The 21482-nt window shown below is 41.3% G+C and overlaps 1 protein-coding gene across 7 annotated transcripts in view; it reads left to right on the plus strand.

The window, feature by feature from the left end:
• Nucleotides 1-21482, plus strand: part of ATF7 (activating transcription factor 7) — a 93790-nt gene that overhangs the window by 67172 nt on the left and 5136 nt on the right. For 4 of the 7 annotated variants that reach the window (XM_027858347.1, XM_027858351.1, XM_027858348.1 and 1 more), the window contains exons 4-11: nucleotides 6313-6431; nucleotides 9018-9152; nucleotides 9961-10118; nucleotides 11063-11162; nucleotides 11896-12009; nucleotides 12732-12884; nucleotides 17609-17806; nucleotides 18600-18708. In XM_027858347.1, coding sequence (XP_027714148.1) covers nucleotides 6313-6431; nucleotides 9018-9152; nucleotides 9961-10118; nucleotides 11063-11162; nucleotides 11896-12009; nucleotides 12732-12884; nucleotides 17609-17806; nucleotides 18600-18708 — 1086 coding nt within the window. The remainder of the gene's footprint in view (nucleotides 1-6312; nucleotides 6432-9017; nucleotides 9153-9960; nucleotides 10119-11062; nucleotides 11163-11895; nucleotides 12010-12731; nucleotides 12885-17608; nucleotides 17807-18599; nucleotides 18709-21482) is intronic. The other 3 variants (XM_027858352.1, XM_027858353.1, XM_027858354.1) reach the window with 3 other exon arrangements.

Below are 21482 nucleotides of genomic sequence, written 5' to 3' on the forward strand. Positions count from 1 at the left end.
ATCAAATACAAAATCCTCTGCTTGACATTCAAAGCCCTTCATAACCTGGCCCCTTCCTACTTCTTCAATGTGTTTGTAACTTAGACCCTCACCACGTAATCTTTGATGCAGATGCCAGCCTCCAAAGTGTTCCACGTACAGAACATTCTACTTCTCATCTCCAGACATTTTCTCTGGCTTTCCCCTATGCCTGGAACACTCTTCTTCCTCATCTCTGCCACCTGGCTTACCTGGCTTCCTTTAAGAACTAACTTAAATCCCACGTTCTGTAGAAAGCCTTTCTAGTGTCTTCCCTCTCAATTATTTCCTCTTTATCCTGTCTATAACTTGTTTGTGTATATTTGTTTGCATGTTGTCTCCCTGTTAGACTGTAAGCTCCTTGAGAGCAGGGACTGTCTTTTGTCTTTTTTTCTATCCCTGGAGTTTAGCACAGTGCCTGGCACATAGTAGGCACTTTTTAAATGTTTGTTGACTGACTAAATGACAACATTGTAAAGAAAAATAATTTTAGGGGCAGCTCAGTGGATAGAGCACCATCCCTGGATTCAGGAGAACCTGAGTTCAAATCAGGCCTCAGACACGTAACACTTACTAGCTGTGTGACCCTGGGCAAGTCACTTAAACTTATTGCCTAGCCAAAAATAAAAATAATAATAATAATTTTGAAAGATTTAAGAACTCTGGTTAATACAGTGACCAGCCATGATACCAGAATATTAATAATCATGCTTCCTGTGCCCTGATGGAGAGGTAATAGATTACAAATAAAGAATAAGATATGTGTTTTCAGATACAGCCAGTGCATGCATTTGTTTTAAGAGGTGACTAGTTGTCAACAGTAGATAGAACATTGGTCTTGAATCAGGAAAACTTGAATTTGAATCATGCCTCAGATACTTAACAAGCTGTGTTAACACTGAGTCACTTAAGCATTTCAGTCTCATTTTCTTCATCTGTACAGTGGGGATAATTATAGTACCTACTAAATGGAGTTATTGTGAGAATTAAATGAGTTACTTTTAACATTCTTTTCTTTTTAAATATTGAGTTCAGATTCTCTCCCTCTTTCCCATCCCACCCACTGAGAAGGCAAGCAATATAGCGATTATACATGTGAAATCATGCAAAACATATTTCCATATTAGCTATATCAAAAAAAAGGCAAAAAAGAAAGCTAGAAAATTACACTTTGATTTGTACTCAGAGTTCATCAGTTCTTCCTCTACGTGCATAGCATTTTTTTCATCATGAGTCCTTTGTAATTTGTCTTAGATTGCTGTACCAATCAGAGTAACCATGTCTTTGGCAGTTGATCATCGTTACAACATTGCTGTCTGTGCACAGTGATCTCCTGGTTTTTCTCACTTCACTTTGCGTCAGTTCGTATAGGTCTTAATAGGGTTTGGTTTTTTTTTTTCTGAATCCACCCCCCCCATTTCTTACAGCACAGTAGTACTCCATCACAATCACATCTTGTTCAGCCATTCACCAATTGATGAGCATCCCCTCAATTTCCAATTTTTTGCCACCACAAAAAGAGCATTATAAATGTGTGTGTGTGTGTGTGTGTGTGTGTGTGTCCTTTTCTTTTGATTTCTTTGGGGTACAGACCTGATAATGGTATTGTTGGATAACAGGGTGTGCACAGTTTTGTAGCCCTTTGGGCATATTTTCAGATTGTTCTCCAGAATGGTTAGACCAGGCCACTACTCCACCAGCATTAATATACCTTTTTTCCCTCATCCCCTTCAGCATTTGACAGTTCTGATAGGTGTGAGGTGGTACCAATGAAATATAGTTTTAAAGTGTTAACTAATAGTTATAAGGAAGGGTAGTTTTTTATATTTTTTTTAGTTAGGCAGTGGGGTTAAGTGACTTGCCCAGGGTCACACAGCTAGTTAAGTGTCAAGTGTCTGAAGCCGGATTTGAACTCTGATCCTCCTGACTCCAGGGCTGGTGTTCTAGCGACTGCACCACCTAGCTGCCTCAAGGTTTTTGTATTTCTTAATTAGGGAGGGCTGTGGTGGGGAGGAAGCCAGTGATAATGATGCCAAAAAAAGAAAGCAAACATCAGTAATGAAGCACAGAAGACAACAAAGGTAATGCAGAGGGAAACACAGAATAAGCAGGACAGTTTTGAAACTAACATGTTTAATATATACACTTTAAAAAAAAAACAACTAGAGATTCACAGTTTGATATACAGATCTTTTTCTATTTATATATGGAAATGTGCACATTGGTTAGTGCTTGTCAAATTCAGAATAATAAAAAATAAAAATATTAGTTAGGTGCCATTAATTAATTAGGTTAGAAGGAACAGAGGAGCTTGTGTGGGACCCTAAAGGCAACAGGGAGCCTCTTCAGCTTAGTGAGCAGGAGAGTTGTATGGCCAGATTTGTGCTTTTTTTTAGGAATATTACTTTTTGTGCTGCCCCTTCCCTTTATCCTAGACATTCTGCTATCTTCCTGGACCATAAACATCTCTACCTTCAACATTGTTCATATTGTTACCCTTCTACTCCCTGCAAGGCAGGTGGGCAGCCTTCGGATTTTACAAATGAGAAATGAAAGCTTAAAAAGGTTGGGAGACTGCTTCCAGTCACACAGTGAATAAGGTCAGAAGTGGGATTTGAACCTAGGCCTCCTGGCTTCCCAGAGCTCTTGATACCCCTTTTTGTGTCATTTACCTGTGGAGTGTATTCTTTGCAACGATGGCTTATATTCATATAATACTCCAAGCTGACAGACTTCTTTGATATCTAGTATCTCATTTAAACCTTCTAAGAATCCTGTGAAGTTGTATGATTTCTTCACAACTAGGTTTTAGGTTGATGGGTTTTTTTTTCCAGATATGTGATTTCATTGGTATGAGGATCTCCTTTCACTGATGCAGACAATAAGTGTGTGTGTGTGTGTGTGTGTATTTTTCTATAGTTTGAATGACAGGAAACATGCCTTATGCAGCTGTTAAAGATCATACCATAAAAAATTTTGAGAACCAGATCAGGAACTTATGTGCCTAGCACTATGATGAGCATATTGTAAACACTTAAGTATTATTATTAATTGGGACCATCACGGCAGTGTCAAAACTCATCTCTTCTGGATTATTTTATAGATTAGGTCAGGAAGAAATGGAAGCCCGTTGAAGGTTACAAAAAACCCACCTGGAAGTTGAGAAATAAGATTTCTTATGGGGGATTGATTGTTGAAATAAATACCAATCCAGTTTATAAGACCTAATCCTTTACAGACCTAAACAAAAATAGCTTTAAAAATTCATTTGGGGCAGCTAGGTGGTGCAGTGGATAGAGCTTCAGCCTTGCAGTCAGGAGGACCTGAGTTCAAATACTACCTCAGACACTTGATATTTACTAGCTGTGTGACCTTGGGCAAATCACTTAACCCCAATTGCCTCACCAAAAAATAATAATAATAATTCATTTGGTGGAACAAGAGGTATAGAATCTTATGGGAGTCATGCCTCAAATTATAGAGTTATTGTCAACAGTTATGTACTAGTTATTTGGTACCAGTTTTTAAAAAAATAGAAAAGTAGATCATTTGTAGATCATGGTAGGCTAGACAAAAAATAATCTGAAATAATTGAATTCAGCCCACTGTTCAGTAAACCCTAAAACACAAATCACCTGGGAAAGAACTCTCTGACAAGAACTGCTGAGAAAATTGAAAAGCAGTCTGGCAGAAATGAGGGTTAGACCCTCATCTTTGTGTGTGTGTATGTATTGGTATTGGTCTAAACCTAATTTCTGCTAGACAGGGCATGGAGGGATAGAAGTGATCACTAAGAAAATTAATGCAACAAGGATAAGGAAGTGGTTGACTGGAGAAAAAAAATCATTGTGTCTTATCTCTGATAAGAATCTGATATACAAGGTATATAGCCAACTAACAAAAATATATAACACCAAAAGCCAACCCCCCAGTAGGGGATTTGTACAGATATTTGAATTGCAAACTATTAACAACCATATGAAAGAGTGTTCCAAATCACTAATAATAAAGAGAAATACAAATCAAAACAACCTGAGGCTGTCCCAGCAAATTGGCAAAGAGGACCAAAAAATGGAAATAGTAAACAACTTGGAGTTGTTGAGCATACTAATGCAATTAGTAGAACTGTGAATTGGTCAAACCATTCTGGAAAGCAAATGGGAATTTGCTAAGAAAGAGACAAAAATGTCTATTACCCTTTGATCCAAAGATACCACTTCAAGGTATATACCTAAAAGAGAGCAGCAATTAAAAGAAAGGCTCGTATACACCAAAATTTTAATAGCAATTTTTGTAGTAGTAATAATTCTCATCCATTTTGTAGTAGTAATGATTCTCACTCATTACCACAACACTGTGAATGTGATGGTATATTATTGTACTACAAGAAACAGTAAATGTGATACATATAGAGAAGTATAGGAATACTTTTACGAACTGATGAAGAGTGAAGTAAGCCCAAACAGCGGGGTGGGTGTACACAAGAACTGCATGGAAAGAACAAAAACAAAACAGTTGGAACTGAATGTTCTGAAATTATAACCAAGCTTGGTCCCCAAAGAGATAGAAGAAGACACTGTCCCTCGTACTTCACTCTTCTTTGCAGAGTTAGGGGACAGAAATACTGGATATGTTATCATCCTTGGTCAGTTTATTGTTTGAGTTGATTGGTTTTTGCCAAGTGGTGTTGTTTTTTTTTTTTCTTCTTTATCAGAAGAGTTGGCTGCCTGGGAAAGAGAAAAGGAGGGAAGAAATACATTGGGAAGTATAGGTGATGTAAAAACAAAAGGTGTCAGTAAATATTTATAAAATAAATGTAGTAAATATACAGAATACAAACCAAGTATCAACATGAGCAGTAGCCTACAGGAAGTTTACATGAGACTCAGGCAGAGGGCCAAAATGCCCTCTTCTGAGGACCATACCCTCAGCTCACCCCCTTATGCTCTAAGTTACAGTTTTGTATGTAGTAGTAAAGTACTTCTCTAAGCACAAAGGATATTACTACCCCCACACACCCAGATTTTAAGGGAAAGTGGCTTTATTGTTGGCCAACTGAAAGTGCTGGAGGACCTTTTAAAACTATTTTGGGAGATGGTGGCAGCCTTTTCAAACAGTCATATTCAGAAGGTGTTTTGAGAAAAAAAAAAAATCTGATGGTTATTTCCATGGAATATCTTGCTGAATTTCTCCTTTAAGCCTTATGTTGTTTGCAGAAGTCTGCCTAAGGATTAGAGGTATACAGTTTATTCTGAAATGGCTAATCCAACAGAGGAAAGTCTTGTTGGTATTGTGATCAGCTAACCAATTGGCTGCAGATAGAAAAATTAAGCAATCAGGATAAGGAGGAGATATAAATTTGAATTGAAAGTTGGTCCAGAAGGTACCTGTAGGCCAGGTATAGCCTTCCCTCCCACCTGCCCCTTCTCAAGGACAGAACTACCAGACATCTTTTAAGTGAACAAGGGCATGTTAAACACCAAAGGTAATACTGTACTTGAAGCCTTGCAGCTGGGACCAAAATCCTGTTTTCCACCATATACTGTGAATGGCCTTATGACTTTGTGAAATGAGGTGACTTTTTTTTTTTTTTTACAATTTCCTTTCTCCAGACTGATCCCTTTATCTAACACTGTCCAGTATCCCTCCATCCCTATCCCTAGCCTTTAAGCTTGCCCTGGATAGGAAGGAGCCTTGTCTCCATGTTAGCTAAGTGCCAGGATACCATTGCTTGATAGGTAACTTTAGCAAAGCCCTCACTTCTTCTAACCTCAGTGCCCTCACGATTTATGATATCTCTTTCCTTTTCACTACTCCTTTCAGTCAGGGAGAAGCCGAGCCAAATATTTTCCTTTCAGATTCATCAAAGATCTAGATAAAAAGAGAAGATACTATTTGATTATCCTAGGTTCTCTGCAGGCTTGGAACCTTCCTAAAATTTTACTTTGGGAGGTATGTTTCTTTATGGACACACAGAGCGAAACGTTGTTATGTGTTCCCCCTTCTGGCCACAAGACAACATTGCATAGACACTTAACATTTTCCATCTTCACTTAGTAGTAACTGTTTACTATTAAATAAACCAGAGTTCCATAAAGTTTATTTGCCTCCAGCACACAGTTTGGCTACTGATAAAGAAAATGTGGCTTTTGTAAATTCTCAATTTCTGATTTCTTATTGAAGCCCTTTAACCACTAAGAATGGAGAGAGAATAAGAGTTTGCGGAACAAAGAATAACTCTGCTATCTATACAGAAGAGTCTTAAATGCTTCCTATTCCTTTCTTATTTTACAGATCAGACCCCTACCCCTACCCGATTCTTGAAGAATTGTGAAGAGGTGGGGCTCTTCAATGAACTAGCCAGCTCCTTTGAGCATGAGTTCAAGAAAGCTGCAGATGATGATGAGAAAAAGGCAAGAGGCGGGAGTCCCACTGAGTAACTGGGGGATAAGTTTTAGACTTATTTTAGCTATATTTGTTAACTTTGTTGGCCCAGGGCCAATCAGGCTCAGGTTTTGATGTGGGCCAGCCATGCTGTGTTCTGCGGCCACAAACTGCTTCTAAACCAAGTACCAGAATACCATCACAGAAAGGCACCAGGCAAAGGTTTGGGCAATCACTTAGTATACAACTCAGTAATAACCCTACCAGTAGTGGGTCAGTAGCATCATCTTTTGGATATGAAAAGCAGGATGGTCTAGTGAAAAGAATATTGCAGTGGGAGTCCAGAGACCAATGTACTAATCCCATTTATGCCAGTATTTAGTGAAAGTTGTCAATAACTTGGGAGAGAGGCTGGGATTTTTGCTGGTAAAATATCTATTTCATTAGCCTGGAACCCCAGACTTTTCATTTGTGGTGATTTACCACACAGTTGATGCCACTAAGCCTGCTGTAGAAGCAGGAGAGACAGCGTCTGCCTTCCTGACCACTAGAAAATCCCTGAAGGAGTTTGGGACAACATTGCAATAGGAGTTAAAGTTGGTGGAAGGAAAGAAAGATGAATTGGAGATCCAGGGTCTGGCATATGTAGAATTCAACTTCTGAGTTACTGGCCTCTAGACACTGAATCTCTGAATCTCTGTAGTCTCTATAATCAGAACTTCCATATATCTGTATGGCTCTTATCCAATAAATGCATGCATGCATACGTATGTCCGTATGTATGTAAAATCCATCACAAAGATCCATATTCTTATCCCTGTTTTTGAGAGAAACAACTTTTCATAATGATAGAAAATAGAAATAGGGCCAGCATGTGTATACTAGAATAGAGTATGAAGAGAAACTAGAAAAATAGTGAAGGTGTTGATGTCTGTGGAGCCTGCCCTCTCCTTGCACAAGGGAAACATGCTGTGGGGATGATGAGGACAGTTGAACATGATTTCCTCCATCCAGTGTAGGCTGCAGGAATGAATGCAGGCCATCTACTGTAACCTCTTCACTGGATCTTGGGGTACCTTCCCAGTGACATTAGTTTCACAGCCATCTTTCTTATGAGCCTCCCTTAACCCTTCCCCTCATTATACTAATAAAGTGGAGGGTCTCAGTGGTATATTTGTGTCTTTTTAAAATAGCAGAACTAGCAGTGACCATTTTCCCTTTATCTCACACCACCCAGGCCCCTCACTACCCAGCTGCTACTGTTTGGATTCCTATAGCTTTCATTTTACAAACTACCACCATTGCTTGTAGGTACAAGGGGGAAAACAAAGAAGTAAAAATATTTCCAGTAGGAGAAGCTAGGCACCAAACTTGTTAATATGTGTTTTCAACCTGCCCATGCAGAAGTGGGCTCTCCCTTCCATTGATGGGAATACTCAGTGGAGTCTCCAAGAGTATTTAATGAGCCTAAAACCTAGCTAAATCATGGCTATTCTCAGAGGTACTCAAGGGGCTTTAGACAAACCAACATCAAAATTCGCTTTGGAATGTCTTGTCTGTTTTCCCTTATCATTCTGACTTTGGGAACCCTGGGCTAGATAAATTAGCACATAGAGGACCTGCAGGTCTGCTGAATGGGAAGATAAGGGCAAGAATGAAGGGAACTTACTTACCAGTAACTGCTTCCTATAGAAGTAAACACCATCTGAACTCAGCCCTAGAGAAAGAGGTTTCTAGGGACCAGAATCCCAAGGGAAAAGAAAAAAATAAGCCCCTCACTCACAGAGAAGCCAAGAGTAGAAAACAAATAGAACAAAGAATCCACTTTGTCATGGACTGCAACACCAACCTTCCTGTCATGGGGTGATGTCAGGGTCATTACCTCTGCTGGTTTATTGCTCCCCACAAAGCCATTTACAGCTCATGAGCTGATGGTTCTTCAGCCAGGCAAGCTCTCTCCTCCCCCTTCATCCTCCCTCCTGCCTTTTCCTCAGGCCCTGGTTCTCTCCTCTTTCTACCATCAGCTCCTCCTGTCTTCGTTGCCCCACTCCCTGCCTGTCTGAGCTCTGAGCCCAAAGCATTGGGCTTCCAAGTGAGACCACAGCTACACATGGGGAGTCCCCAGAAGGGTTCTTTCCTAGCTTGTTTGTAGAACTTTAATAGCTGGCTTGTCTTCATTACTTTTGATAATTGGGCTATCATATCATCCAGCTTGCTGGAGAAAAGGTTCATAGCTCCCCAGTGGCCAACAGACCTGGTCAAGAGTAGGCAGGAGTCAGGCTCCAAAATCATTTTACCTCCTGCGAGGGAAAACAGCAAAAAGAGTCATAAAAATAGCATGGCTCTGTGGTAGCTTTTTTTTGCTTTCAGAGAACCAAGGCATCTTCAGAGATACTTTCTTAATTTTCTAGTCTACGTTTTACAGATGAGGAACCTGAAGGCTTAAAAGATCAGACAGCATTTGTAGTCATGCAATAAGTGTGGAATCAGTTTTCTTGTCTCCCACTCCAAATGCTTTGACTGCTGGATTAGTTTTATGACTTTGTTTCCAAAGAAAAACCGTGTGGTTAGATATGTTTCTTTTTCTTAAAGGTTGTGTTCATGCTTACCTTTAGCAGGCTGCTGGGCCCTTGGACATGTCCCTGCCCTCCACACCAGACATCAGAATCAAAGAGGAAGAACCAGTGGAGGTAGACTCATCCCCCCCTGACAGCCCCGTCTCCAGTCCCCACTCCCCACCAGTAAAGAAGGTAAGATTCTGTCAGGAGAGCTCATAATCTTCTGGTAGGTGGAAATGAATAGTAATAGGTCCCTGATTATTGATTATGATATTTGTGTCCCACATTTTCCTTCACACTTGGTTTCCTTTGAAAGCTCCCTAAATCTGCACGAGACTGGCCCACACAACTCAATACGTATGTATTTTGAAGAGAGATAGCTTCTAGAATACCAGAAGATGCTTTCCCCCCCACCTCAGGTTCTAACCTAAGCTTTGCTGATATGTCCCTAGAATCTAGAGCTCATATTCCAAGCCAATTAACATGAGGAATTGTGACTTTGTTTTTAATGTGTGATCATCAGTTCATATTTCCATAGCTCCTTTCACCAAGAGATCTATCTTGGGAATCCTTATCTCTAACCAGTAGCCAGGGATGTTAGTTCTTTTGGTTGTTTGAGGTTGTTCAGGCATCAGGAGGTTTTACAATTTACCTCAGCCTAGGGTGAGAGTATTTAAGCTGGGAATAATTCTAAGAATCCCTGGAATTTACATAATACCTCTTCTTCTAAGATCTCCAAGTGATTTCCCAGCTGTCATCTCATTCATCAAGCCAACATCCCTGAAAGGGAAATAGCCAAGTGGTCTTAATCCCAGGATTCCCCTAGACTGGGTGAGTGAGGTGTGTGTCCCTGGAACAATAGGATGAGGTGATGATATATTTGGTAACCTCAGTAGCCTCTGGCTCTTATCCAGTAAATCTGTGCCAAACATTACAAGCTATAACTCCCTATCACCAGTCCCTTAAAACATTTTGTGATTAGTTGTTCTCTTCTCCCCAGGAAGTCACCTCCAAGCCCGCTGTAATCTCCACCCCTACGCCCACCATTGTTCGACCAGGATCTCTGCCTCTCCATCTGGGCTATGATCCACTTCATCCAACCCTCCCCTCCCCAACCTCTGTCATCACACAGGCACCACCTTCCAACAGGCAGCTGGGGTAAGTAAAGGGTTAAAGAAAAGCAGTGGGACCAGATGCTCCCTAGATGAGAGTTCTTTGCTAAACAGAGGGGCTGTTTTTGTAATACTTTTTAAAGAGAGGCATCCAGATATAAGCTATTCTCTTCCCTCAAAAGACTTGTTTTTTTTCTTTTCCACTAAAGAAACCCAACAATAATCTAGCAATTTCTGTGACCCTAAACAAAGGTTCTGGGGACTTAAATTTGGGCATTTGTAAAAGAGAAAGAGCCTCAAAACTTCACAAAGTTCAGCACAGTGATGGCTGGCCAGATATTGTGGGACAACACCAACCACTAGCTCTGGGCCCTATGAGTTATCTTTCAGATCTATCCATTCCTTTACTCTGGCCTCCCTAGAGCTTTGTTATTCTTGATTAATTTTTGTCCTCAGAATGCCTAATAAGAAAGTGTAAGATCCTATCTCTAGGTACCCAGGGGTTAAGGGATAGTTGTTGTTTTCTGGGCCCATTAAGGTAAAGGAAGGAGTAATTTGTTAGGCAGGGCAAAATAAGATATGGAGATGGCCAAGAGGGACAAGACTGGACTTGGCCATCAGGTAGCACAGTTCAATTTATCATTAAACATGATTACTTTGGTGCCATTCACTTGTCCAAGGCCAGTCAGTTTGTACAGGCCAAGGATAGAAAAGCTGATTTAGGAGGTATAGTGAACTCTTCACCTATCTAAGCAATGTATGTTTGCCTGTTTTGTGAGGCTTGGTGTAAAGGTATTGAGATTTTTTTTTCTGCCTTTACCATGCAGGTTGAGTGGCAGCTGAAACTGGGTCCTCATCTCTCACTGTTACCCCACCAGGGTGCCAAGGTTTCACAGAGCTACTAAGCACCTCTCCTAGATGGATTCTCCCAAGTAGCTGTAGTGCCCATAAGGGATTGATATTGTAACCACTGCACTTAATCTCTTCCAGGTCCCCCACTGGCTCCCTCCCTCTCGTCATGCACCTAGCTAATGGACAGACCATGCCTGTGCTGCCAGGGCCTCCAGTACAGATGCCTTCTGTTATATCGGTGAGCTGTATGGCAGAAGAGGCCAGCTTTACCAACTTTTTCTTCAGAATTTCTCTCTGTCTCTCTTTTTTTCTTTTTCTTGCACACACACACACGCACGCATGCACCCCGAAGACCTATGGTCTCCATTTTTTGTCACTTGAACGTGAACACTACACCCCACCTCCTCACCAGCCTGTGCCAACTTCCAGAACAAGAGAGACAAAACAAAAAATCACCTGGCCAGATGGCTTGTGATTTGAGCCCAGTACCACCCACTGACTGGCTGACTCCTTATACTCAGCACCTTCTCCCTCACCCATCAAATTCTTCAGGAGACAGCCCCAGTTTTGCACATAAAGATTTGCATAGCATTGAAGAATTGGCCTTCTGAGTCCCTTGTGTGTTTCCTTCTACTTACACTATATGTATTTTGGATGTACAATTTTTTGCATGTTGGCTTCCACGTTAGGAGAGCTCCTTGGGGGCAGGGACCATGCTTTCTGCCTTTCTTCATGTCTTTAACTCTTAGCTCGGAGGACATAGTAAGTGCTTAATATATGCTGACTGACTCTGCTGTGACATAGGAGACAGGCGTCCCTGTCTTGAGCTGCCTTCTGAATGTCCAGGAGCTTGTTATTACACAGGGCAGGCCTTGCTAAGTCTCAGTCTCAAAATAATTTAATATTGAAGAGATACTTCTCACCAAAAGCTTTGTCTTCCCTTCTGGCTTTTCTTCCCTCTCTCAATCCAGCTCGCCAGACCCATCTCTATGGTCCCCAACATTCCTGGTATCCCTGGTCCACCAGTCAACAGCAGTGGTTCAGTCTCTCCCTCTGGCCTGCCCATGCCTTCAGAAGCCAAGATGGTGAGTACATCCCAGGCAGGGGCAGAACTAGCCTTCTCCAGAGTGTTTGCTCTAAGCTTAGGTTTCTTTTAAAATTTAATTTTTTTCAATTAAAAATTTCTTTTTTTTCCCCTCCCTGGAAAAACAAAAAACAAAAATAAAACCCTTGTAATAAATATGAACAGTCGAAATAAATTCCTGCGTTGTCCATGTCCAAAAATGTCAGGTGCATAGCATGGTTCATTATTAGTCCTCTGGAGTCATGGTTGGTCATTTAAGCTTAGGCTTTTCAGGCAGTCTGGGCAAAAGGACCCCAGACCAATATTTCCACCTTCTCCCTGCCCTCACATCCTAATACATAGGCAGTGCCAAAGGAAAGAGGCAGCACAGACTGCATAGAGTGGAGCCTTGGCTGTTTCAGTTCCAGGGTGACAGATGGAGGATGGGCAGACCATGGGGGGAAAGGGGGGAAGTGGAGGTTGGCTATGTGGTAAACAGATACATGCCCAGGGCCTGGCCAGGTTCCACAGAAGAGCTTTCTGCTGAACCAAATAGCTCTCCAACCCCATAACTGTGCCCAGAATGAGAGCCAGAGAACTGGGGGATCCAGGTGTGTGTGTTCTAAGGGAGATTTGGGAGAATTAGTTTGAAAGTACTAGCTCTCCTCCGTAAGGTCAGTGTTCACTCAAAGTCCAGTGCTTCTACAAACCACACAATTATTTCTTTCTCATCTTACTTTGCAGAGACTAAAAGCTACTCTGACCCATCAGGTCTCTTCCATCAATGGCGGCTGCGGAATGGTGGTGGGCACTGCCAGCACGATGGTGACAGCTCGCCCAGAGCAGAGCCAGATACTCACCCAGCACCCTGATGCCCCATCCCCTGCTCAGCCACAGGTCAGCCAGGCCCTGGCCCTGCAGAGCACTAGGGCAAGGGACAGAATACCCCTTCCATACTTGCTCTTCCAGCGAACAAAAACTAAAAGGGAGTCAGAGCCTGAGCTCTCTGGGCACCTTCCTTTCTCTTCTCTTCTGAGTTGTAGCCTTGACTCTTAGGAATAGCAGGGCAGCTCAGGAGCAGAGAATAACTGGCACCATCTTTCATGTTCACCACCCAGATTGCTCTTACAGGCATAACCATGATTTGGGGGCTACTTTTGCATTGAGACCCAATAGTCTGCGAAATCCAGGAATATCCGTAGCTTTAGTAAGACTTCTCTAGATGCTGAATGGAGGCTAGGTTCCAGTTAGTCCGTATCAGACAGGTGGCAGCCTGAGCCTGCTTTCTCGTATTACATACTTTGCCCAGCCTCGCCTCTTCCCTTTTTCCTCCCATTTCCCAGTCACCACCTGTTACGTTAGTTACCGCCACATGTCCAAACATTGAATGGCCATATGCTGCCCTTCAGCCCAACCACCATAAAGCTGTGGGGTAAAAACCTGGGCTTGAGCTCTCTTGTTAACTCAACCTGCCTACCCTCCAGCAACATCCACTAGGGCCAGTCCCTGGAGAGATTAAAACAACCCCTCCCTTGAAAGGTACTGAGCCATCTCAGTCAAACGTGATGGTTTTCTTTTGCTCAGCCCTGATTCGTCTTGGTCAGTCTCTTCCTTTTTCCTCTGCTCCCAGCCCTAATGGAGGCATCAAGCTGCCTTTGAGAAAATAGGGAAGCTATTGGTACCATCTCTACTATGCTTTAGAACCAACTATACAAATAAGCAAATGTTTAAGGGGAGCCTTGAAATTCAAAGAGAAATACTGTAAAGTCATTGAGGACTAATAGTAGTAACTGATATTTGTATAATACCTTAAGATTTGCGAAACACATTATTTGAATTTCACAGCAGCCATGTGAGGTAAGGAATACGTGTATCATTTTCCCCACTTCTACAAATGAGGAAACAGAGGCTTAAAAAGATTAAGTGATTTGACTTGATCGTGGTCACACTCCTAGTAATTGTGTGATTCAAACTCAGCTGTCTCCTGATCCCAAGGCCATTAGTCCTTCCGCTGTAGACTGCCACTCAAGGAGAAGCAACAGCCAGAACGTCTCCTCCTTCCCAGCTGTCAGGTGTTGGATTCTGCCTTTCCTAGTGAATGTTTTTCTTTGTTTGGAAATAGTAAGGTGTACTACATCAGCTATTCTTGGGCTTCATGGTATGTAGGGGTGTGCCTTTTTTTTTTTCTCTAGCAGGTTGAAATTCCTATGAAAATTATCCTGTATTCCACAAGTATGTACTGAAAGGCAACTGATAGAAGCACACTCAGTACTATATGCACAACAAGCACTGTGTAAGAATATAAAGAAAATAAAATGATAAATACACAGATTCTCTGCTCTCAAGAAACTTATGTAGTAAGGGAGATGTGTACACAGATATAATTGCAGAAACAAATTCGACAAATGAGTGTGCAAAGTGCTAAGAGTTACGGAGTAGAAAGATTAATCCCAGCTGGGAGAACAAGGCAACTATGGGAGGAGGTAGCATTGAACTGGACTTTAAGGAAAGAGGCAGATTTTGAACAGGTGGAGATGAAGTGAGGCATTCCAGAGACAGGCAGAAATCCACACTGCTCAGTTTGGTAAGCAGTGCAGCTTGGCCCGTACCTGGAAAACAAAACGGAAGTGATGGCAGATGAGGCACAAGTAGGTTAGAGCCAAGTCGTAGAAGGTTTTAAATGCCAGGCTAAGGAGTCTTCATTTGATTGACTAAAAAATACAAAAGAGAACTTTTTGAGCAGTGTAGTGACATGATCAGAGGTATAAATAAGAAAGTTTACTCTGGCAGTAGGAGGTGGGGTAGATATGAAGTCAGGAATAGATGAGTTTGCTAGTGGAGAAAGGAAAGAAGCAGAGAAACCAAGGAAAAGGGAGGGAAGACTGAGATAGGAAGAGAGGGAGAGAAATGTTGGGAGGGAGGGGAGACAGACAAACAGACTTGAAGAATGCCTGAAGAGGAACCAACAAAGGAAAAAGAATAAGTAGATAAAGAGGTCGAAAGACCTGGAGAGAGGCATCACTGAGTTGGGAGTTAGGTTTGCTTTGCTTGGTCCCAGAAGGCAAAACTAGGAGCAATGGGGAGACGTTGCATGGGAGTGATGGTTAGGAACTGTGCCAGGATGGCAGCCATAGAGGAGAAAGTGGGGGAAGGGATGCACTCGATAAGGAGAGAATCAGGAGGATTTGTAACTCATTGGATGGATGTGCAAGGTGAGGAAAGCTAACTCATGAGGTTTTGAACTTTAGTGGTAGAATAGCTGGCTTGGCAGAGTGATCTTGAGTTAAGATTTGGTTGAGGTCTGTGTCTAATGCTCAGTTAGGTGAGTCATTTAACCTCTCTGAGCCTCTGTTTCCTTCATCTGTAAAATGGAAGTAATAATACCTGTAGGACCCACCTCATAGGGTTATTTGGAAACTCAAATAAGATAATGTATGGAAAGCGCTTTGCAAACTTTAAAGTAAATGTCAACTATTCTTTCTATGACAGTGGTGATATGAGGTATTATATGCAAATCATTTTGCAAACCTAAAAGCACTGTATAAATGTTAGCTGTTATGATTAGAGAAGAAATAGTAAGGAATGAGATCAAGGGCACAAGTGAAGGCCTTGGCAAAGTAAGCCACCTCATCTTCTTGATGAGACTAACAGGAAGAAGTACGGACAATAGGCCAGAATGCGGGTGTTTGAAGTGAGAAGGGAAAATGGTCACATAGGGCCCCAAATTTCCCAGTAAAGTTGCAGGTAAGGTCTTTGACTGGGGGAGGGAATGAACCTTGTGGGTTGAGGTGAGCCTAGAAGGGTTAGAACAGGGTTAATGGGACATGTGATAGGAAGTTCATCATCTGTGGACAAGAAGCTCAGGATGAGGAGAGAAAGTAGGTGCTGGAGGTGACTAAAGGTTAGAGGTAATCAGAACAGGAAAAGTAGAAGGACAAAGAAGAAGGGGCAAGTCTTTAAAGGGTAGATTGTCATATGTCGTTAAAACGCCTTACTATTGAGGTACAGCAAAGGACAAGCAAAGGAAGGAAAATAAACCTGTAGTACTGACAGGCTGCTAGAACAACAGTACAACAAATATTTGTAAAGTATTTAAGTGCTTGGGTTGATGCAGGATTTAGATAAGATGGTACTTGGCTCATAGACTAGTAGAGAAACAGGACTATTTTATAAGAGAGTTAGACTAGACAGAATTACATGATGATTTATTGTACACAAGAGGAACTGAGACCCATAGTGGTTAAGTGACTGGCCCACAGTCAAATGGCAGAGCCAAGATTTTAACTGAAGTCCTGTACCATTGATTCTCTCAAAAAATAACAAAATAAATGTGAAGTCTGAAGGGATTTCGGGACCAAGGAAAGAGCAGGTTTGGAAAGCAAAGGGGCCAGTGAAGAGGAAGGCATTGAAGACTGGAGGCAGAGGAAAGGTATTTAATTGCTCGAGTGGGGCCCTAGTAAAAGTAGGAAGGGATGGGATCAGTCACATAGCTGCATGGGTTAGTCTTAAGACTGTACCTTCTCTGGGGCAGAGGAAAACAGTAAAGGGAAGTAAAGGCATAGAGCAGTTTCTGAGGTGATGAGAGTTGAAGGAGGAAAGCCAATCCCCAGTAAGTATTTTTTAGTACCTACTGTGAGCCATGTACTAGGGTAGGTAAGTGCTGGGCAAACATAACCAGAAATCAGAGGACATCAGTAAAGTAGGAAGCGAAGAAAAGGTTTAGAATAGCCTCTTTCAGAGTAACATAAGAGGTTTATTGGTAAGAGATTAATAAAAAGATTACTATGCATCCCTAAGGGTCCAGATGATGAAATGACCTGAAATGACTCTCCTGGACAAGTTAAAGCCACTCCAGGATTGAAGATTTTGCAACAGATAATTGATAATTGATAATCTATATAAAGAATAGACCAGATTGTACTCCTTATGGAATTAACACTGGAAATTGAATGAATAAAAACATCTCCTTGCCAAGGAGATACAGTACAGTTGACAAGTGTCTGTTTGTTGCTAATCCCAGTCTTTGATTCTCCAGTTCTTTTTGTGTGTTTCACATGCCCTTCCATCCCCCCAAAAGTGTCAGTGTTGTGCTTTTCCCCAATAGAAGTTGCATAACACTCTGCTTCTCTTGTCTAATTTTATATTATGATCTCTATGTTTCTAACTTCTTACTTTCCACGTAGTAAGTTTTTTGACTTATTTTTATCTTTTATGTTCTCACTACCTAGCCAGATAACTTTTCACATAAAAATATTTTAAGTACCTATTTAACCAGCAAACCTCTGAGACTGTTGAATAACCCTTTGCTATTGGGGAAGGAGGGGTGATAAAAACCTAAATTCATTCTGCCCATTTCTGAAATGATCTGGGACTTCTCTACCAGACTCCCAGTGTTGAAAAGCACTGAAAAGAAGGGGCCAAGTCGGGGTGGCTAGGTGGCACAGTGGATAGAACACCGGTCCTGAAGTCAGGAGGACCTGAGTTCAAATTTGGCCTCAGACCAAACACTTGACACTTACTCTTGTGTGACCCTGGGCAAGTCACTTAACCCCAATTTTCTAAAAAAAAAAAAAGAAGGGGCCAAGTTCTCCTTCAGCAGCATGTCTCTTCTTGGGTAACAGGTCTCCCCAGCACAACCCACCCCTAGCACTGGGGGGCGTAGGCGGCGCACGGTGGATGAGGATCCTGACGAGCGGCGACAGCGTTTCCTAGAACGCAACCGTGCAGCAGCCTCTCGGTGCCGGCAGAAGCGCAAACTCTGGGTGTCGTCATTGGAGAAGAAGGCAGAGGAACTCACGTCCCAGAACATCCAGCTAAGTGTGAGTGAGCCCAGGTGATGATTGTAGTCTGGAGACTGGGAATATTGTGGGGAGGCTAGTGATTTGTCCCCATGGGGGCAAAAGAAATGGTTTAAAATACAGCTAGAGAGATTACAGGATATACCAGACCATAGATTGGGTGACATGTCCTTTCCTGTAAGAAATTAGTAAAATCTTCCTCAACACCACCTTGGGGACTGTAGTCCATAGTCCAGTCTATAGAAAGAACCAAACTAGATGGATTCATTAATCCAGCAAAATACAGCCCCTGGATGTTCCTTTCATTTTGTAATCTGCAGTATCCTAGCTGTGAACATAGAGCAAAAAGGCGTTCTTCCCCTATATAAGGATGTTTGAGGACTTCAAGAACCCAGAGGTTTGTCTATTATTGAAACATTTAAAGCAAAACTAAAATTACAGTGTTTTCTGTAGTCTCAGTGGCTGTTGCTAATGAGAGTGACCTCTCTTGGCCATTGCTAATTTTTCACATTCTTTGGTCCTATTTTCTATTTTTAATCCTAAAAACTACAGAATGTTACTGTGAGCTTCTACTTGCTTTAGATTTACTGTGAGAACATCTTTAAATTCATGACCATCCAGAACCTGGGTTGCTGAAAGACATTGCTGGCTTTAGAGTCTTTCTCAGTAAAGGAGAAACATGCCTTCCCCAGGTGCATTTCCCTGGGTCCATTTGCATGGCATTCCCCACTTCCAGAACCCTGTGTTCATGGTCCCAAAGGCACAGAGTGGAGATTCTCCCTGATGTAATCTCTTCTTCCTTCTCTGCATCCAGAATGAAGTCACATTACTGCGCAATGAGGTAGCCCAGTTGAAACAGCTGCTGTTAGCACACAAAGACTGCCCAGTCACTGCACTACAGAAGAAGACCCAAGGATACCTTGGTGAGTTGACAAGGCCTACAGCTTCTCCATGCAGGAAAAGTCAGTAAATCATAAGTGCTGAATGTGGGAGGAGGGCCAGGCAGGCAGTTGAAGAAGGGAGGCAAAAACATTTAAAAGTTCTGTTTTTAATCCCTATATGCAGAGATAGATATGCATGAAAAAGGCTTAGCATTCAGTTGAACTTTACTTTTCTACAAGAATGGAGGAGGTTTCCACTACAGCTCTGCTCTAATGCCCCATAGAGGGTGGGTGGTAATGGCTATAGGTTATTCGAGGCCATGCCAGCAGAGTATAAGTTGTGGCAGATCCCACCAAGCTGGAAAGAGACTTAGGCCTGTCATCCAAGAAACAGCCCCTGGCTGGGTCATCTGAGAGAGCTAGGAGGAGTGAGGTCTAGCACTTAATAAAAGCGAGTCCTCAGAAGTCAGGGATGGGGTGGGGTGGGAAGGTTATCTCCATGATGGGAGAGCCCATCACCAGATCCATCACCAGAAGCATGGAAGGAAATTATGGAGGGGAGGCGTGGCATAGATTGTTTAAGAAGCAGAAGAAAGGAAAGTCAAGTGTGTCTGTAGACCTTTGTGATGTCAGTCCCCTTCCCTCTGCCTTCCTCTTTGTTTTGCTTAGTCTGATAATAAAATTAGTTTGTAGCTCATAAGTATATCCTTTATCCATACAAACTAGGGGTAAGGGGAAGTGGTTCAGACACATATACAGGACAGAAGGAAATCAATCTGAGTTTTAAAATGTCTATTAGATAATCAGAAGTAGACTGAAGAAGTACAAATAAATGTACACATTGGCCTCAGTTGATGCAATTTTATCAGATACATTCTGGAAAAGTTGGATAAAACATTTTTTACCTTTTAAAAACTTTATTATCTTTTCTGATAATAAATTATCTTTTCTGATAAAAGATAAAAATTATCTTTTCTGATTAACTTTAATCAAAATTTTTAAGATGTGTACACAGAAAATTATTAGCATCAACATATAATACATAAAAGTCTCTTTTTGCTTTAAATGTAACATTCTTTATTATGAACTTAACCATCATCAACAAACACAGACATTTCACAAGATCATGATTAAAAGTTGGACAGAACCTCAGGCCATCTAATCCAAACTGTTCTTTTTACAGTTGAGGAAACTGAGACCCAGTAAGTTTAAATGATTTGCTCAAGGTACAAAAAATGAATCTGAATCTCCAGTACATACATTTTGTTTTTTTAAGTGTATCTTAAAATTTAACAAGGTAATAACAAATTGCCCTGTGTCTGTATACCCTTATGAACTTGTTTTTGTGTCCTTCTATATACTTTTTCAGTTCCCTTGTTCTTTTCTTTTTTTTTTTTTTTTCTTGGTCGCTCTGTCACTGTCCACTAACTCACTCCCTCTCCAAATACAAATCCTCTCATCTAACAAACAAATATAGTTAAGCAAAACAGTTCAACACTGGCCAAGTCTGAAAACGGATAGCTGATTCTGCACATCTCTTCCATCACTTCTCTGCCAAGAGGGTGAGAGACCTACTTCATCATTAGTCTTCTGTACTCCTGACTGGGCAGAGCTCTGGAGAATTTCAGAGTTGCTTTCTTTTACTTTATTGTGCTCAGCATGTAATCTGTTCTCTTGGTTCTACTTAATAAAACCAAGGAACATTTTGCCTTTATCACTATACTGTCTTTATACATTTAATTCTCCTACACACACCCTTTAAAAGCTTAATCAGACAGGGTGTCCACATGACCTTACATATTCATTGGTTATAATATACCATATATTCAAACATACATCACAATGCCCATGGGATTGGCTATCACCACAATTAATTTATCAGAATTCTCTGACCAGAAGATCCATGTTAAGAAGTTTTTTTTTTTAATTTTATCAATAATTAACTTAAAATTCAATATTAAACTTCAGTACAGCCAACTATTTATATTGAAATTAATTTCAGCATATAAAACATAACTTTTTGGTCACTTCTTCTAAGTCCCCATCAGGATTCTTTGTTCCTTCTCATTTATCTTTACTTTTGGGGGCAGCTAGGTGGCGCAGTGGATGGAACACTGGCTCTGGAGTCAGGAGGACCCGAGTTCAAATGTGACCTCGGACCAAACATTTGACACTTACTAGCTGTGTGACCCGGGCAACAACCCCAACTGCCTAAAAATTAAAAAAAAAAAAAAAAGAATAGACCAAATTTCTTTGTATTCACACTCCCCCTTTGTTAGACTTCACAGGGTGTGTATAGCTTTTCACGCTGAACCATAGAATCCTGCAGTGGAAATCTTTGAACAGCTGAGGATGCTTTTTCAGGCAAAACAATATAAACAATCTCTGCTTTATCCTAAACTGTAAACTCTTTAAGTAGAGTTGTCCAAGCAGTTAACCAAGTGATTTATCAGGTTTACCTTTTCTTGAGTGTATACTTGAGTCTCCAAAGAAGATTAAAAAAGTAAAGAAATAGTCAGACAGGCTAGATCCAATCATCAAAAGTTTGCTGAAGGACATAATTGTTTTAAAATGCCTTTTGGGACTGGAATGTGGATAGAAGGAACAAGTGTGTCACAACTAGGGATAACAACTTGTTAATAGGAGTAACAGCTGACACTTATGTAGCCCTTTATTATCTGATCTGATCCACATAACAACCCTGGGAGGTAGATGCTATTAATATCCCCATTTTACAGATGAAAAAACTGAGGCAGACAGTGTTACGTGACTTTCTCAGGGTCATACAGCTAGTAAGCTAGCATCTGAGGCTAGAT

This window comes from Vombatus ursinus, unplaced genomic scaffold (genome assembly GCF_900497805.2).
Source record: "Vombatus ursinus unplaced genomic scaffold, bare-nosed wombat genome assembly UNPS02012958.1, whole genome shotgun sequence".
Classification (NCBI taxonomy): Eukaryota; Metazoa; Chordata; class Mammalia; order Diprotodontia; family Vombatidae; genus Vombatus; species Vombatus ursinus.